The sequence below is a fragment of the Erithacus rubecula genome (genome assembly GCF_903797595.1).
Source record: "Erithacus rubecula genome assembly, chromosome: 6".
Lineage (NCBI taxonomy): Eukaryota > Metazoa > Chordata > Aves > Passeriformes > Muscicapidae > Erithacus > Erithacus rubecula.
This window is the reverse complement of record NC_136688.1, coordinates 45,750,748-45,765,118: the sequence shown is the minus strand read 5'-3', so window position 1 is coordinate 45,765,118 and position 14,371 is coordinate 45,750,748. Positions and strand designations below refer to the sequence as shown.

The 14,371-nt window shown below is 39.9% G+C and overlaps 1 protein-coding gene across 7 annotated transcripts in view; it reads right to left on the bottom strand.

The window, feature by feature from the left end:
* UNC79 (unc-79 homolog, NALCN channel complex subunit) overlaps positions 1 to 14,371 on the bottom strand; it is a 104,618-nt gene that overhangs the window by 70,492 nt on the left and 19,755 nt on the right. For 6 of the 7 annotated variants that reach the window (XM_079308602.1, XM_079308604.1, XM_079308603.1 and 3 more), the window contains 9 exons: positions 13,233 to 13,297; positions 11,344 to 11,432; positions 10,140 to 10,180; positions 8,936 to 8,964; positions 7,656 to 7,885; positions 6,548 to 6,719; positions 3,991 to 4,221; positions 2,053 to 2,243; positions 802 to 925 (listed from right to left, as the gene is read on the bottom strand). In XM_079308602.1, the coding sequence (XP_079164728.1) occupies positions 802 to 925; positions 2,053 to 2,243; positions 3,991 to 4,221; positions 6,548 to 6,719; positions 7,656 to 7,885; positions 8,936 to 8,964; positions 10,140 to 10,180; positions 11,344 to 11,432; positions 13,233 to 13,297 (1,172 nt within the window). Of the gene's footprint in view, positions 1 to 801; positions 926 to 2,052; positions 2,244 to 3,990; positions 4,222 to 6,547; positions 6,720 to 7,655; positions 7,886 to 8,935; positions 8,965 to 10,139; positions 10,181 to 11,343; positions 11,433 to 13,232; positions 13,298 to 14,371 lie in introns of those variants that run through there. The other variant, XM_079308608.1, reaches the window with a different exon arrangement.

The following is a 14,371-nucleotide window of genomic DNA, read 5'->3' as shown; positions in this document are numbered from 1 at the left end:
TTATGCCACCAATACTCAGGTAAATATAAGCTCATTTGTACTTGTCATTAAGTGGTATTAATTCAAGAAAAATCAAAAAAATCATGTTTTACTTGAAAACTCTGTATACCTGAAAATTGAAATTACAGTCAGGTAAATTAGTCTTTGTAGAGGCTTAATTAAAATAACCCTCAGCAGGAAAGAAGCAATAATGAAAAGTACAGGCACTATCCTGAGGTGCTATGGAAAATTTTATATCCCTTTTGAATTCATTGCCCTCAGCTGACATGATTATCCCTGTAGCTTTCAAAATGAACATTGGGTGAATGCCAGTTTTGTGGGAAAATATAGCACAAAAAAGGGCCAGAGCAGCAGAAAGCTTGGTAGGTACAGAGCTTGTCTATGCAAGCTCTTCATATGCAGAAACAACTACAGCTGTTTCTGGAGTCTGGAATTAATTTTGGAATCTACAGACCATTTTCTGTGGAGACTAAAAAGTAATGCTGCAAAAAAGTCAGCCAACTGAATCACCCTAAAGACTCAACTGACAAAGTTTAAAGAAATTCCTAGGCTCCCATTTTTAAAGAATCACAAAATCATTTAGGTTATAAAGATCCCCAAGATTGCAACCATTGACAAATCCCCACCTTGTCAACTCAGTCATTGCTCATGATGGGTTAGCAACACTCAGGGTCTGCCTACCAGCCATCCTTATACTGGAGCTAAGCAAAGGGCAGAAGGGGTGCAGCAACTTTGGGAAAGCAGATTGTTTTTCAAAACTATCAGCTGTTTCAGCATGACTTGTCAAGCAAGGACACTTACATGGAGCCAGAGCAATGCCTGCTCTTGCACAGAAGATGGATACCCTGTGAATCGACAGCTAATAAAGCCAAACATCTCCTCCAAGGAGAAGGGCAGAGGACAAAGTTCAGTGTCAAACATTTTGCTGAAAAACAGAACAAAAATGTAGCATCACTGAGTTAGCATGGCATACACTCTGTGAGACAGAAGAGAAAACTGGTACAAAGTTAATCCCACTTGCAGCCTCACCCCCCACAGGAGCTGAGCTAGGCTGCTGCTATCACCTGTCCTGACTATACAAGGTCATCTCTGAATCTGGTGATGCACCTTAAGAATTGACATCACATTTGTCCAGTTTCATTTGCCAGCAATATCTTTTCCAACATCCAATGCAAAGATAGGAAAATTTCTCATCTCACAAGTCCATTATTCCACGTTTGCACTCAAAAAAGTCTACAGCAATATCTACAAATATGAACTTACAGCCAGTTTCAAAGCCCTGTCATCATTTAAAAGGCAATGTAAAGTTTTACTGTCAAAGTCATACACCAGACATAGAATTACAATTCCACCACCATTCTTATTCTGGTGTTTTCTTGGCTCAGTAGGGGAAGATTATTAGCTACATAAATGTTGCATTTGAGCTATAGGAGGGTGGTGAAAAGGATAATGCAACATAGTTCTTGGTGTAATGGAGTAGCAAAAGAGAGCTTTATTTAAAGAAACACTACACTTTGTAGGGTAGTTCATGCAATACAAAATAGAAAAGGCTTATTGGTCCAAGAAGACAACACCTCTTTCAAAACATGCTTTCTGTAAAACATCACCTCACTCGTAGGTGTTTAAACATTGTTATAATTTCTTGTCCTTGAGCAGCCTGAGAAACCCAAGCCTTCAAGGCTGTTTTTTCCCTGGTTCCCAGCAATATCCAACAACAAATAAATACATCAATGCCAGCTCTACTAATCCCTGACATTTCTCATCAACTGAACAGGAGGAGAAAGATGATCCTTCCAACATGCTGCAGGAAGCACACCAAAAATGTGCCTTGCTCTCACCAAAGAAGCATCCGTGTAGTTGGTTCTTAGATACCAGGAACAATAAAACTCCTAACGTTTAAATCCTTTAATCTAAACATAAGACATAAAAACAAATGCAAAGCATTTACTCACTACTATCTATTGCACACACAGAGCTGTCACCATTTTACAATGCTAAAACTCTCAACAAGCATGTGCAAAAGCAGAGTGATTCCAACATGTGCCTACACACCTCAGCACCTCCCGAAACTCCTTCAGCTGGTTATCAGGCACTTCTGTCCTTACAGCTTCCAGCCACTCTGGCATGATGCACTCCCACACCGACTGGTTTATCACGTTGTAGGGAATCAAGCAAAGGATTCGATTCAGCCCTTCTTTTAACTGGGTTACAGCACTGCATGATTTGTCCCAGTATCCACCAACCTGTGGGGATTTCCAAGAATTATACTGATGGCAACATTTATAGTCCCTGTAACTCGCTCAGTATCACGAATTTGCTCAGCATGTTGCAGCCAGGAAATACTTGGAAGTGATCATTAACACCTTCAAGGCAGAATTTAGTAGTTAGACATAGAACTGCATTGTTTTTTCCTCTTTCATTTGACTGACAGTACACAAAAGCATTGTCTAAGACTTGAATGAAGTTTGCTTGCTTCCAGGTCATGATTTAGTGTATTATAATTTACAATTCTCAAAAAGGCACAGATTTATTTGGTCAAACTTGAACCATCAAATTTTTTGCTCTTGGTAATTTGTTACAGTGCTGGGGCTTTATTTTGGAAAACTTGGTCTGTACAAGGTGTTCCTTCATGGATGTTTATTTAGGGTTTTTTGAAGAAAGGCTCTAAGTGATAGAAGCAAAAATTATGCTTCTAAGTACATAAGTAATTGGCATGCAGAGATTAATTATTCTAACTGACCTCAGCTCACATCTTCTGTTCCTGATAATGGCTCTAGAGATCCCTGCTGTTCTGGCAGCAATTACTGATAATCTCAGCCAGCAAACTATTTTTCCTTCATTCATCACAGCTAATTTCATGTCTATTTGTCTTCATGTTCTAGTGAAGCCTTGCAAATCTCGCAAGTTTTTGGTCTAGTCTTAAGTACTGCAGTAGGGGGTAACAAAATTCAAAAGAGGGGTTGGATCCAAGAAAAAAAATCTGTAAGAGATTACAGCATGAGGTTCAGTCCTTTCTTTTTCTGTTAACCTCAAAGCCATGGTCTCTTTTGCTCAGCTTCCAACATTTGAAACATCCACCCACCTCTCAGATTGCCTCAGCTGACCTCCAATCCTCCCACAGCCAGGTGCACCTTACAGCAATGGTTCAGAGTAAAACACACATCTGTGCTGATCTGCACATGTACAGTAAATCCCACACATTATGTCATGGAAAACCCTAGATGTACAGTTCATATTGTAATATATCACACAGAGTCTTTATGGCCCTTCCAAGTCTAGCCACTTAATTTTAGGGAACAAGCCCAACATATCCTCTGAACATATTACATGAGAGGCTCAGAAAAAGAAGGTCTTTAAAAAGTATGACTAAGTGGTGAGTTCAGCTTCATAACTAATGGACAGAAAGAATAAATTTTCCTAGAAGAGGTTGCACCAATGGTTGCACTTAGGCACCCTTGATAACCTTCAAGGTAAATCTCTCTCTCTCCATCAGCAACAAGGCAAACCATGTCAGACTGGGATCTCAATTGACCCACACAAATTAGGTCTCTGAAGTCAGCATCAGTATTCCCAGAGTTCCCTTCAGTTACTGTGTGATTTTACAAACCTTAATTCACTGCTGCAGAAATGAAGTATGCAAAGAGAAAAAAAACATCACTAAAGGACAGGCTAATATCTGGGAGTAGGCAAATGATATATTTTACCAAAAAAAGTTTGGGTACTTCAGCAGCATAATGAAAATGTGCAGCTATTAAAAATGTACAGTATCTTTCAATACCTATAATATTCTTCCAACCTGCCTTAACATTAGTATATATAATGCCTACTTTCTAATAAAGTGAAACTAAAAATGCTATAAAGAGGAAATATTCTCAAATTCCACTGCTCCCTCTACCATTGAGATTTGTCTTGTCAGAGCTGGGAAAGAAAAGAAGTTAAGACCTTAACATCTATAGCAAATGAGGGAGGCTTCAGAAAAATTGTTCTTACCCTGGCAAACTCCATTGGCTTGGGAAGGAGGCACATAACCATGACATCAAACCGGACATCACAAACAGTCTTCAACCACTTAGTAACAAACTGGGGCTTCAGCTTTTCCACCAGGCTGCCAACTTCATCATCCATCATGTAAGCTGTAGAGTGAAACCACTGGAACACCATGCTAACCAGCCTTGCCAAGCTCTCTGTGGGTGTATTCTCACTGGGAGTGCAAAGGCTCACCTGAAAGAGAGAAACACAAACAAACTTTCATTTCCAGAATTAAAGGTGGCAAATTTTTTGTCTATTATATTTTGCATAGTCTCAGAGTTATGAGGATGCAGATTACATAGGAGACAAATTAGATGATCAGTTTTAAGTAGAGTTTGATACAGGACAATTGACAAAACATTTCATAACCATAAAATAACAATAAAAGGGACAAAAATCCAGGCATTGAATTCTTTTGTTTACTTTCAATACTGAAAAAATCAGTAAAGAGTGCTTTGACAAACTTTTTGGTTTGAACTTTAAAGTTACTTTTCATTTCAGAAGGTACTGTAAAATATATGACACACATAGACACACGTATATAAAATTACCAGATAAAAAGACAAGTCAAACCAAGAACTTCAAGAATTCTGAAAGAAAATGCCTATCTAATGTAATAAGTGATCTTTACTTTGCAAAAAGATTTCAATCTTGAAATTTTGTCCTCATTTGGGGCATGAATATGAGTATTAAGTCTTCAGAAATTGCCACATAATGACTAACATTCTTCTCCACTTCTCTGAAGTCGCCAAAATGATATCTGGACTGTAAAGCTGTCACAAATCTGAGACTAAGTTTCTACCCCAGTTCACAAACCAGCACACTGCTAAACCCTTAATTACCTGATGTTTGAGATCTTGGTATCCTCTGGGGACAGAAGACAAAGTTTCAAGTCAGGTTGCTGAACTGAATGCAAAGAATGGATGACAGGAGAATTTAGCAGCTCCTTTAACCACCTGTCAGCTATTCACTGTCATTTCCTAGTGAAAGCTGCACTCTCAAGTCTTGGCAAACTGAAAGTGGTGACCACTGACTTGCAGCAAGTGAACAATGGGAAATGTTCCTATTATATGTGGGGAAAGAAATGACAGCTCTCCTTCCCAGAGAAACCAGAACCCATTTAACAAATGCTTTTCCTCCATGACTTTTTTTGAGATGAGGTAGCTATCAACCCTCTTGCCAATTCAAAGCACAGTTTTCTACTTCACTACAGGTTCAAGTGAAGGTGTTTGCTTCCTTGTGCTTGGCTCAGTTGAGCATTAACTCACAGGCAGTATCAGTCAGCAGCCTTTTCAGCAGGAACTCTCGACCTCTATCTAGTTTCTGCATAAAAGAGTCATTTTATGAAGGAAAGCAGCAACCCAAGACTTCTCACAACCCATGTGGTTATCTCTGCCAATACCCACAACAGAGAGATCAAGAGATCTTACAAGAACAGAATGGAGATGTTCCTCCCTACCACAGAAAGGTACACTCAGAATGTCAGGGATGGGGCAGTGAAACATAATCTGCTCTGCTCACACTTCAATTCTACTTCTGGAAACATAGGCCTCCAGTCTTCATAAAACATTATTTGATACAAAATAGATGCACAATAAAAAAAAAAAATTAAAATAACAGATGTCTTTAATTTTAAAACGTTAAACAACAAAACCCACAAGATGTCAGCAGAACATAAAGTTTATTCATGTAGTCCCTTGAAACTGCAGAGCAGTTTTTTTGGCACTATGGAACTCCACACCTACCACCACCCTGCCATCCAAAGATCCTATCTCTGTTTAAGTAATGGATGAGGGGTCCTGCTATTTGCCCACCTGTTACTGGGTGACTGAAGAGAGAGCCTGAGAGGAAAGGTGGATTGGAAAGAGCCTTGGAAAGAGAATTCTCCTTATGGAGAACTGCAGAATGCAGCCTGGCCTGCTCATGAATAGCCAGCAGCAGTCCTGCTGTTTTGGAATAATCTCTGATAGCTACTGTGGGGGTAGAACCAGCAGGGCTTCATTCTGTCAACCCACACCTGGTGAATGGAGCACACTGACTGACACAACTTGATCAAGCTGACTGCAGGAAGGAACAGCATCCCACTCAGAATCCTTCAACCTATTCAGAGGCAAGAGAGAAAGCTCTGCTTCCAGAAAGTGATGTTGAAAGATGGAAGGTGGAAAATGGATTTTATGGGACTGCCTTTTAAAATTAAAATAATGGCACTCACCAGAGGGCAGCTGTGAACAGAAGCTGATGGCAAATCAGCTGATGGCAAATAGAAAGTAAAAAAACTGAGAGTGACTAATTCTGTTATACACTTTGTAGCAGACTTAGAGGCAGTCAGCAGCTCCACTCAAACTAGTTATGAAATCTCCAAGTCTGACAGTTTCACAAGACAAATTTTGCTTACAAATCAGAAAAAGTCTCCAACTGATGCCAAGAAGCCAGAAGAAAAAATAAAAAGAGGTAAAACAGACTTCAGAAAGTAAAGGAGAGGCAACCAAGAAGAGAGAAGAAGCCAAGAACTTCTTACCAAGAACCATATTCCAAACTGGCTCAGGAGGCGCTGGTCATGCTTGTCATCATCTTTATTATCAAAGTCTGTGTTGTCCAGGGAGTGATGGGAAGAGGAGAGGCCCATCTGCCTCCTTCGGTTGAGTTCATGCTCCCTCTGCTCTGCATGAAACTCTGCTTCTTTCAGCAAGCTATAAAACAAGCTCCTGGTCAGTGAATGCACCTTTCCAGCAGTGGATACAGGTAGCTAATCAAGAGTAGCTAGATGTTAAGCCATATGATGTCATCACTGTCCTGAAACAACACCAAATTGTGGGATTCCAGGCAGACTTCCTAATCAGGACAACACTCACACCTGAGCCATTCTCTGCTAAAGCAGCAGAAGTTCAGTGTCCTGTTGCAGCGCATGTTTATTTTATTCAGTTTATTGTTATAATGGTTTGTACCTAGGTTCTGCTATGTTTTCCCCAGTTGGTCTGTCCCCAAGTTGTATCCACACCTGAAACTGCCCTGCTTGTCATCACCTGCCCCTTGTCCATCATTGTAACCCTGCCCCTTGCTCGAGCATCTTCCTTGTCCATCATTGTAACCCTGCCCCTCGTTCCAGCACCTTCCTTGTCCACCATTGTAACCCTGCCCCTCGTTCCAGCACCTTCCTTGTCCATCACTGTAACCCTGCCCCTTGTTCCAGCACCTTCCTTGTCCATCATTGTAACCCTGTCCCTTGCTCCAGCACCTTCCTTGTCTGTCATTGTACCCACCCCTGACCTGCCCTCGTATTTAATCCTGAGCACAGCAGTGCTCACGGCTCTTTGTCCCCGAATGCTCCTGACTCAATGAACCTTCTGGAACCTCAGAAGCAGAAAGTCTCCCTTTCCTCATTTATCCAATCCTCGACGTGGGCCACACCGAAGAGCTGCTAGGTCCTAAGGTTCTGCCTGCAGGAGATCTCCCCCTGGGGCAGTTCCCCACACCAGGCACGACAAAGAGCTAGCCTGGACTCCGTGACCCATGTCAGTGTCCACTCCTGAGTTATCCTGGTGAAACCAAAACCCCCTGCACGAGTCCTGCAGGCACTTTACACGAGAGGCTGATCCTGCTCCGGCAGGGACGGCTCAGGAGCGTACCTGATGACAGCCTCCACGGTGCACACGAGCTCCTCGGCGCCGCACTCGCGCGTGTTGATGGGCGGCGGCGAGGTCTGGTACAGGTGGGTCTCTGCGGCCGCGCCCACCTCGCTGCTGTGGTGGTTCGAGTGGCACCTCTTGCAGTAGCGCACCGGCCTGTTGCCGTGGCGGCCGCAGCAGCCCGCCGAGAAGCAGGTGACAACAGCTCTTCTGACATGGGAACTGCAGTTCTGGAAAATAATAACAGGTTTATCAGGCCACAGGGATCAGGAAGTGGAACTGACAACGGGGACCAGAGTCAGCGCTAGGGAGCTGGCTCAAGTGGCGGCAATTTCCAAAATCACTCTGTGTAAGCACGACGGTGTGCAACCTCCTGATGCCAAACATCACTGACCTTCCAGAAAGATAAGCTCAGAACTAAATGCTGAGCCTGGACCTAAATATCACAGTTGCTCCTCTTCTGAAACACCAAACTGACATTTGAATCATCAACCTCAACCTCCTGACTTGGAGCAACCTCTAAATTTTACAGGAGCTCTCTTAACACCTGCTTACCCTTCAGAAGGTCTTTTTAAGTTACAGGTAGCAACAGGTAGATCCTTAGGAGTGAAAAAAATGGTGCCACCATGCCACAGTTTAAGCTGTGTAAGGATCTGCCTTATCATAGGAAACTGTACAAGCCTTTGAAATAAGCACCTGAAATTTCTGCCACCTAGTAATCCAGCCCAACAGAAAAGCTTTCTTTACCACGTGAGAACTAGAATATGTTATACACTGTATTCCTTGCTATTGAAATATTAAGACACATTAGCTGGTATGTACTGCAGGCAGATTCTTTTTGTCAGCAATCTTTTTAGAGCCAAGCACTGAAGTTTTCAGTCCATGTATTTTAAGAAATACATATTTTTAAGTATGTTTTTTGCCCAATTTAAGATTAATCCAAGACTTCAAGGACATGGGAAGATATATAAACAGTTAGATTTAAAATTCATCTCTTGTTCTATTCTCTTCATAAAAACAGTTATAGAATACAAACAACTGCATAATTGGATTGTTTTATTAATTAACACTTAAACTAAAGCTACAACTCAAATAAACACTGTCAGTTTTAACAAAAAGAAACCTGCTGCTGCTGAATCATTTCCATCCACCGATAAATGCATTCATGAGTAAATTGTGAAGTTTTGGAATGGTACAGAGAAGAACACACTACACAGTAATGGAATGACATTACACACAACATCAAATCATGCCCCATCACACAAATGGCTGAATCTTACCTTCTTCTGACATATAGCAGAAATTTCAGCTGTAAGGGGAAGGCATACAAAACATGAACACAGAGCGACCATCTTTCTGGTTTACTATGGCAGCCATGGGGAAATGGACATCCTGCAAGGAAGTCTCTGGGCTAAACTTGTGTTTCCAGATACAACTGAAACCCCTAAGCTGCATAAATTAGGACACTTTGAAATGCAGTAACAGCCTTGGTGCATTAAAGGTGGTGTGCTCTGCAATCCATCCACCTTCTTTCTGCTTATGCTTCTGCCTCACAGACAGACCTGTCAAAACACACCTTGTATACACTGTGGCATGTAGGGGACATGGCTCAGGTGGGCCTGCACTGTTTGTGAAAGCTCTTGGCATAAAAGAGTAGTGATTATGGGTGTCAAAGCAGCCACTATGTCTGTGGCCCAAAATTTCAGAGTGAAATGTTTGCAGATTCAACCTGTAAGCAGGAGCTATTTGATCTGTTGTCCTGGCAACATATGATTCAGTAATGATTAAAAATAAGTGCTTCCCTTAAGTAATAAAAACATTCTTAATCTGGATAACATTTCAACTAAAAGCAGACAGCAAAAATATCTTAACTGCTTAAGAATTTTCAGTTTGCAAAGCAAAGACAGAGGCAGTGTCTTCATTCTATGCCTGGAAGGGTTATTTCAGACAACATGCTGATTAGTCTGTCAACACACTTTGTCTGCATTCCAACAGATAACAAAATATCAGGTTTTGTCACTGGCCAAAGGACAATGATTGGATCAATGACTAGATCATTGAAAAATATTTTATGTCCTTTTCTGATATCCTTTGCAGTCTCATGTTATAGATTTTCAGCAGCTTTAGAGCTTTCAAATTAGACCCAGGTCACTGGAAGAACTAGCCCAAATTTTTGGACAGCTCTATGGGAGACAAATGCTTTTTATAAACTTGGCTCCAATTGTGAATTCTTCAACATTTGAAAATCTGTTCAATTGTCTCTGTTTCCTCACACATAAAGAGTTGCATAGTATTTCAGACAGAGGATTAGTCAATTCTTCACAGTACATTAAGGAGTTAAAGTATTTAAAATAAAGTAGTTTGTACTTAATTTGTACTACCAAACACTTTTGAACAGAATGCAGCAGATCAAGTATGGAAAAATATCAGCATAGCTTTGTACAACTATTATTAGTTTGTACCTACCCTTAAAATACCTCTTACCTTGTGGCAGAAGAACATCAATCAACCATTCACTGTGATCCCTGTAAAAATGTACATATAATTAGCTCTCTTTTTACGCATATATATATATATATGTATACGTATATATATTTTTATTTTTGCATAGAGGAAATGTAAATAAATCAAAGTGATAGGAATACCATTATTCTGAAACTGCTTTTTTCAAATGTAGTTTTGTAAATTGCAGACTGGTTTACATTACATCCCTTTGTTGTGCTGTCTTACTGTAAATTACCACTTTGATGATGTTGGTCACCATGTTCAAGGCTTTCAAACATTACTTCTGAGATCTAAATTTATCAAATTAAAAGCGAGTGTGCTCTGAAAGTCTGACAGCTAAGAAATTACAGTGAAGAATAACAGATGAATGTAAAAAAGAAGCCAAAGTACCAGAACTGTTTTCTGTGAGTGTCCTTAGAAGCTATGCTTCTACCAAATTCAATTACTTTTTCCTGCAGCTTTAACTCAATGATGACTTAAAAACCTAAGGTGAGATGTAATTGCTTTTCCTACATCCAGTGTGATTTAAAGCTGTCTGGAATTGAGGAAAAAAACAGGTTCTGAACAACCTGTAACCTTGTCCATTTGAAGTAACTACTGGCACTGTAAGTATTAGTAGATTTTATATACTAATGCAAACCAAAGTAACAATTTAAAGGTAAAAAACAATAACCAAAACTGAAAACAAAGTAAGGTTATTTTATCTCAGGGTATGTTCCTTCCAGGTACTGGCCAATCCTGGATCAATTTCTTTGATCTTTGCTGCTTCCTGGTATACCTTAGAGACTAATCTGAAATACATGTTACAAAACATTAGTGAAATCTCTGTAAAAGAACTTTGACTGTAATGTTCTGTTTTAAATGACAACTAATGGATAAGTACAAAAAATATTTCATAACCATAAGCTGATTCATTAGTGAGGATTTCCTATCATAGTCAATGCACATAGATCCCACAGTATCTATTCTTTCAGAGATCTCAAATTAAAAGCTCTATTTAAGGTAGATGCAAATGCTGATTTTGTGGGTTAAACATCTGTAATCCTTATCCATGTTGAGTGGCAGTGTGCTCCATATATCTCAACAGGTTTAACCATATGAATTATATGCTAATCATACTGCAGAAAAGCAAAGCTCTAGAGTTCTGAACTATTAATCATTTTCCAGCTCTTGCTTTACCTACCCTGCAATTCTTTGGCTGCATTCTTCACAAAGATATAGTGGGGGTGGCTTATCACCCAAAGCCACAGACAGGGATGGGTCAATGCACATCTGAAACATGGAGAAGGAAAAGGATTAACATCTCTGTTCATTGAAGCTTGCTGAAAACATTCAACATGTTAAAGCTAGGACATCAAATATAACACAGCTTTGATACATTTTAAGAGCATTTAGTATTCTGAAAGAAAATACACAGCACTTGGCATACAAGATCTCAAACTGTTTCTAACAAAGATAGGGATGTGAGAGCCTGTAAAAAAATAGGACATGTTTCAGTACCAATATTACCACTTTCTGAAAGACAAGTACATTTTGTTATATATTCACATCACATATTCATTGTTACTTTTTTTAATCCCCAAAGAAATAGCACTTAGAAGATCCATTGTTTAGGACAAGGTAATGGAAAGGTCTAGATTTTTCTCTCTCAAAAATGCCTCTTCCAGCAAAATCTAATTTTCAGGCATCACAGTTTTTAAGCATAGAGCCCAACTGCAATGACAGAACAAAGACTCACAGTTCCCTTGGCAACATAGGTCCAGACTTTGTCTTGCATTAGCTTTTATCCGTTCACATAAGTCAATTACTGAAAACAGTTACAGTTTACAGCCAGTTCCAAACACATTTGTTCAAGTGTTTTGTACTAAGGTAACACTGAACAGTAGTATGCATACACTGTATCTTAACCACTCTGATCACTCTCACTCCCTTGGGGTGCAAGACTTTATAAATAAAGACAAATACCCGTTTGAACGTTTCCCATCTCTGTTAACCAAATCATCTATTTAGGACACAACAGGCTGCATTTTTCTGAGTGATGTCTTACCAAAACTGGTTCTGTCAAAATTAGGGTAACAGATCGATCAAAAATATTTAGGTATTTAATCTGCAAAGCCTGAAAATGTAGTTTTTAAATATTTTGCTCTTGTTGTGTTATTGGCCTGAATCTAGTGATGACTACAACACGAAGGAACATTTTTCAGCATTTTTCCTGTGAGAGAGGAATCACTGAGAATGACTGCAGTGGGCAGGAAGGTTGTCCCTTGCAGGACTTCTGAGATGTGCCATCATTATGTCCTATCACGGCCTGTGGAAAAGGCTCACTGCAGAATTGTTTGACTGAAGAAATTATATTAGTATACAAATTGATGCCAGGAAAATTGGTTGTACCCACATATTTAACTAGATACAAATAAATTGATCAGTACCCCTAACTGTGGCATGTTCTGGATTTGGGTTGCTGTTCTTGTTTCTGCTACCAGATTGTTCTGTGAGCCCTGTCAAACCTTTTTCATTTTTACTATGCTTGTAAAAAATAAAGAGAGAATTTACCTTCCTCAAAGAGGGCTGCAGAAAAGGTAAGTAAAGTTGTTGCTATTTGCTCTTTTTTTTTTTTTTAGGACACATTCCAAGCATTCAAAGCATGACCAGAGTAGGTGCATTGTATGAGCTCAATCAAAATACCAAGGTGAACATGTACCTACATAATTGAAATAATGTTTCCTGTACACAGTAATGTTTGCATATATTTATACACATATATGTGTTCAAGGAAACATTAACATGGATTAGCCAGGAGCCAGCTTAGAATTTTATGAAGTGTTCTACAACCATCACCACGTTTAATTTCAAGATTTCCCACAGCAGTTGCAGGAGAAACCTCATCTTGCTTTAGGCACCCAAAGAACATATCCATAACAGTGTGGCCCCCTTGGTCTCAAGAGACTTTGCTGCTCCCTTAGCACCTGCTTTTGGTCACCTGCACACCACCACAGTACATGGCTGAGGTCAAAGCACAACCTCCCCCACCCCAGACAGCTGACTTTGGCCCCTAAAGTAACAGCACAGTACCTTCACAGCTGGTTTGTTAATTGCATTATGGCATTCAATGTGCTGGCAATGAATAGGATTCCAGGCTGCAAAACCAAAACATGGCTGGTTAATAAATGAGAACAGATATTCTTTGTGTCTAGAGGTCTCAACTGAGAACAAGATTCTCTTGTACTAAGTACTATACAAATATGAGTATGGTACCAATAGCTATTCCTCAGGAAGGAATAATTACAATAAACAACCTTGAACATACAGGCCTCCTGACTTATTTACAATATAATTAAATGAACCATGGATTCAGTGAGAAAATGGAAAAAGTAAGACACAGACATTCCTGTTGCAGACTCATCTTGATCTCACCACCATCTTGAAATAATTAACTATCCTTCTACTCCAGGAGCAAGATGGTAGGAGTAGCTAAGTAAATTCAATTACATTTCCAGGCAAAATGAAAACACAGCTGTGACAAAGGAAAACTAGTCCAGTGGCAGAAGGAGCCTTAGCTGTGAAATGACAAGAAGTAAACAACAAAGGGATACTCAGATGGCATCACTTGGATGCTCCATGGAATGCCCCAGGTCAAAATGCCATGCAACTGCAGATAATACTCACCCCATTCTGGGATTTATTAGAAAAAAGCCCAGTCTATCCAGTGCTAGTAACAGTTCAGAAAGAATACTCTCATCATTACTTTACATACCTGCTTGCATGAAAGAGGCGATGCAGAGCAGTAGATGAAGATTTTTTTTTGTTTCCTAAATAGTCAAGAAAATTTATCAACCCTTCAATGGAAGACCTTAGAACAGATCAGACAAATTTCTACTGGGAACATTCAGACTGCCCTTGAGTTAGTCTACAGGTCTTCCAAGGTATCTTCCAACCCTTCATTTTCATAATTTAAAATGTCACATTCTGGTCCAGAAATGTTAAAATTGAACAAAATATATGCCATGTGACAGAGACTATTTGAAATAGGTTGAGATAGACAAGTAGGAAAAGCAAGTGATGAGCTGCTGCTGGACAGTCACCCCTGCTGCAGCATTATCCCATCAGTATCTCTGGGGAGTCTGGCAGAGGACTTTGTACCATCCACCTACTCCAGCTGCATTCCTGACTTTGTCCCCATTTTCATCCTATAATCAACCTTGAGAATTTAT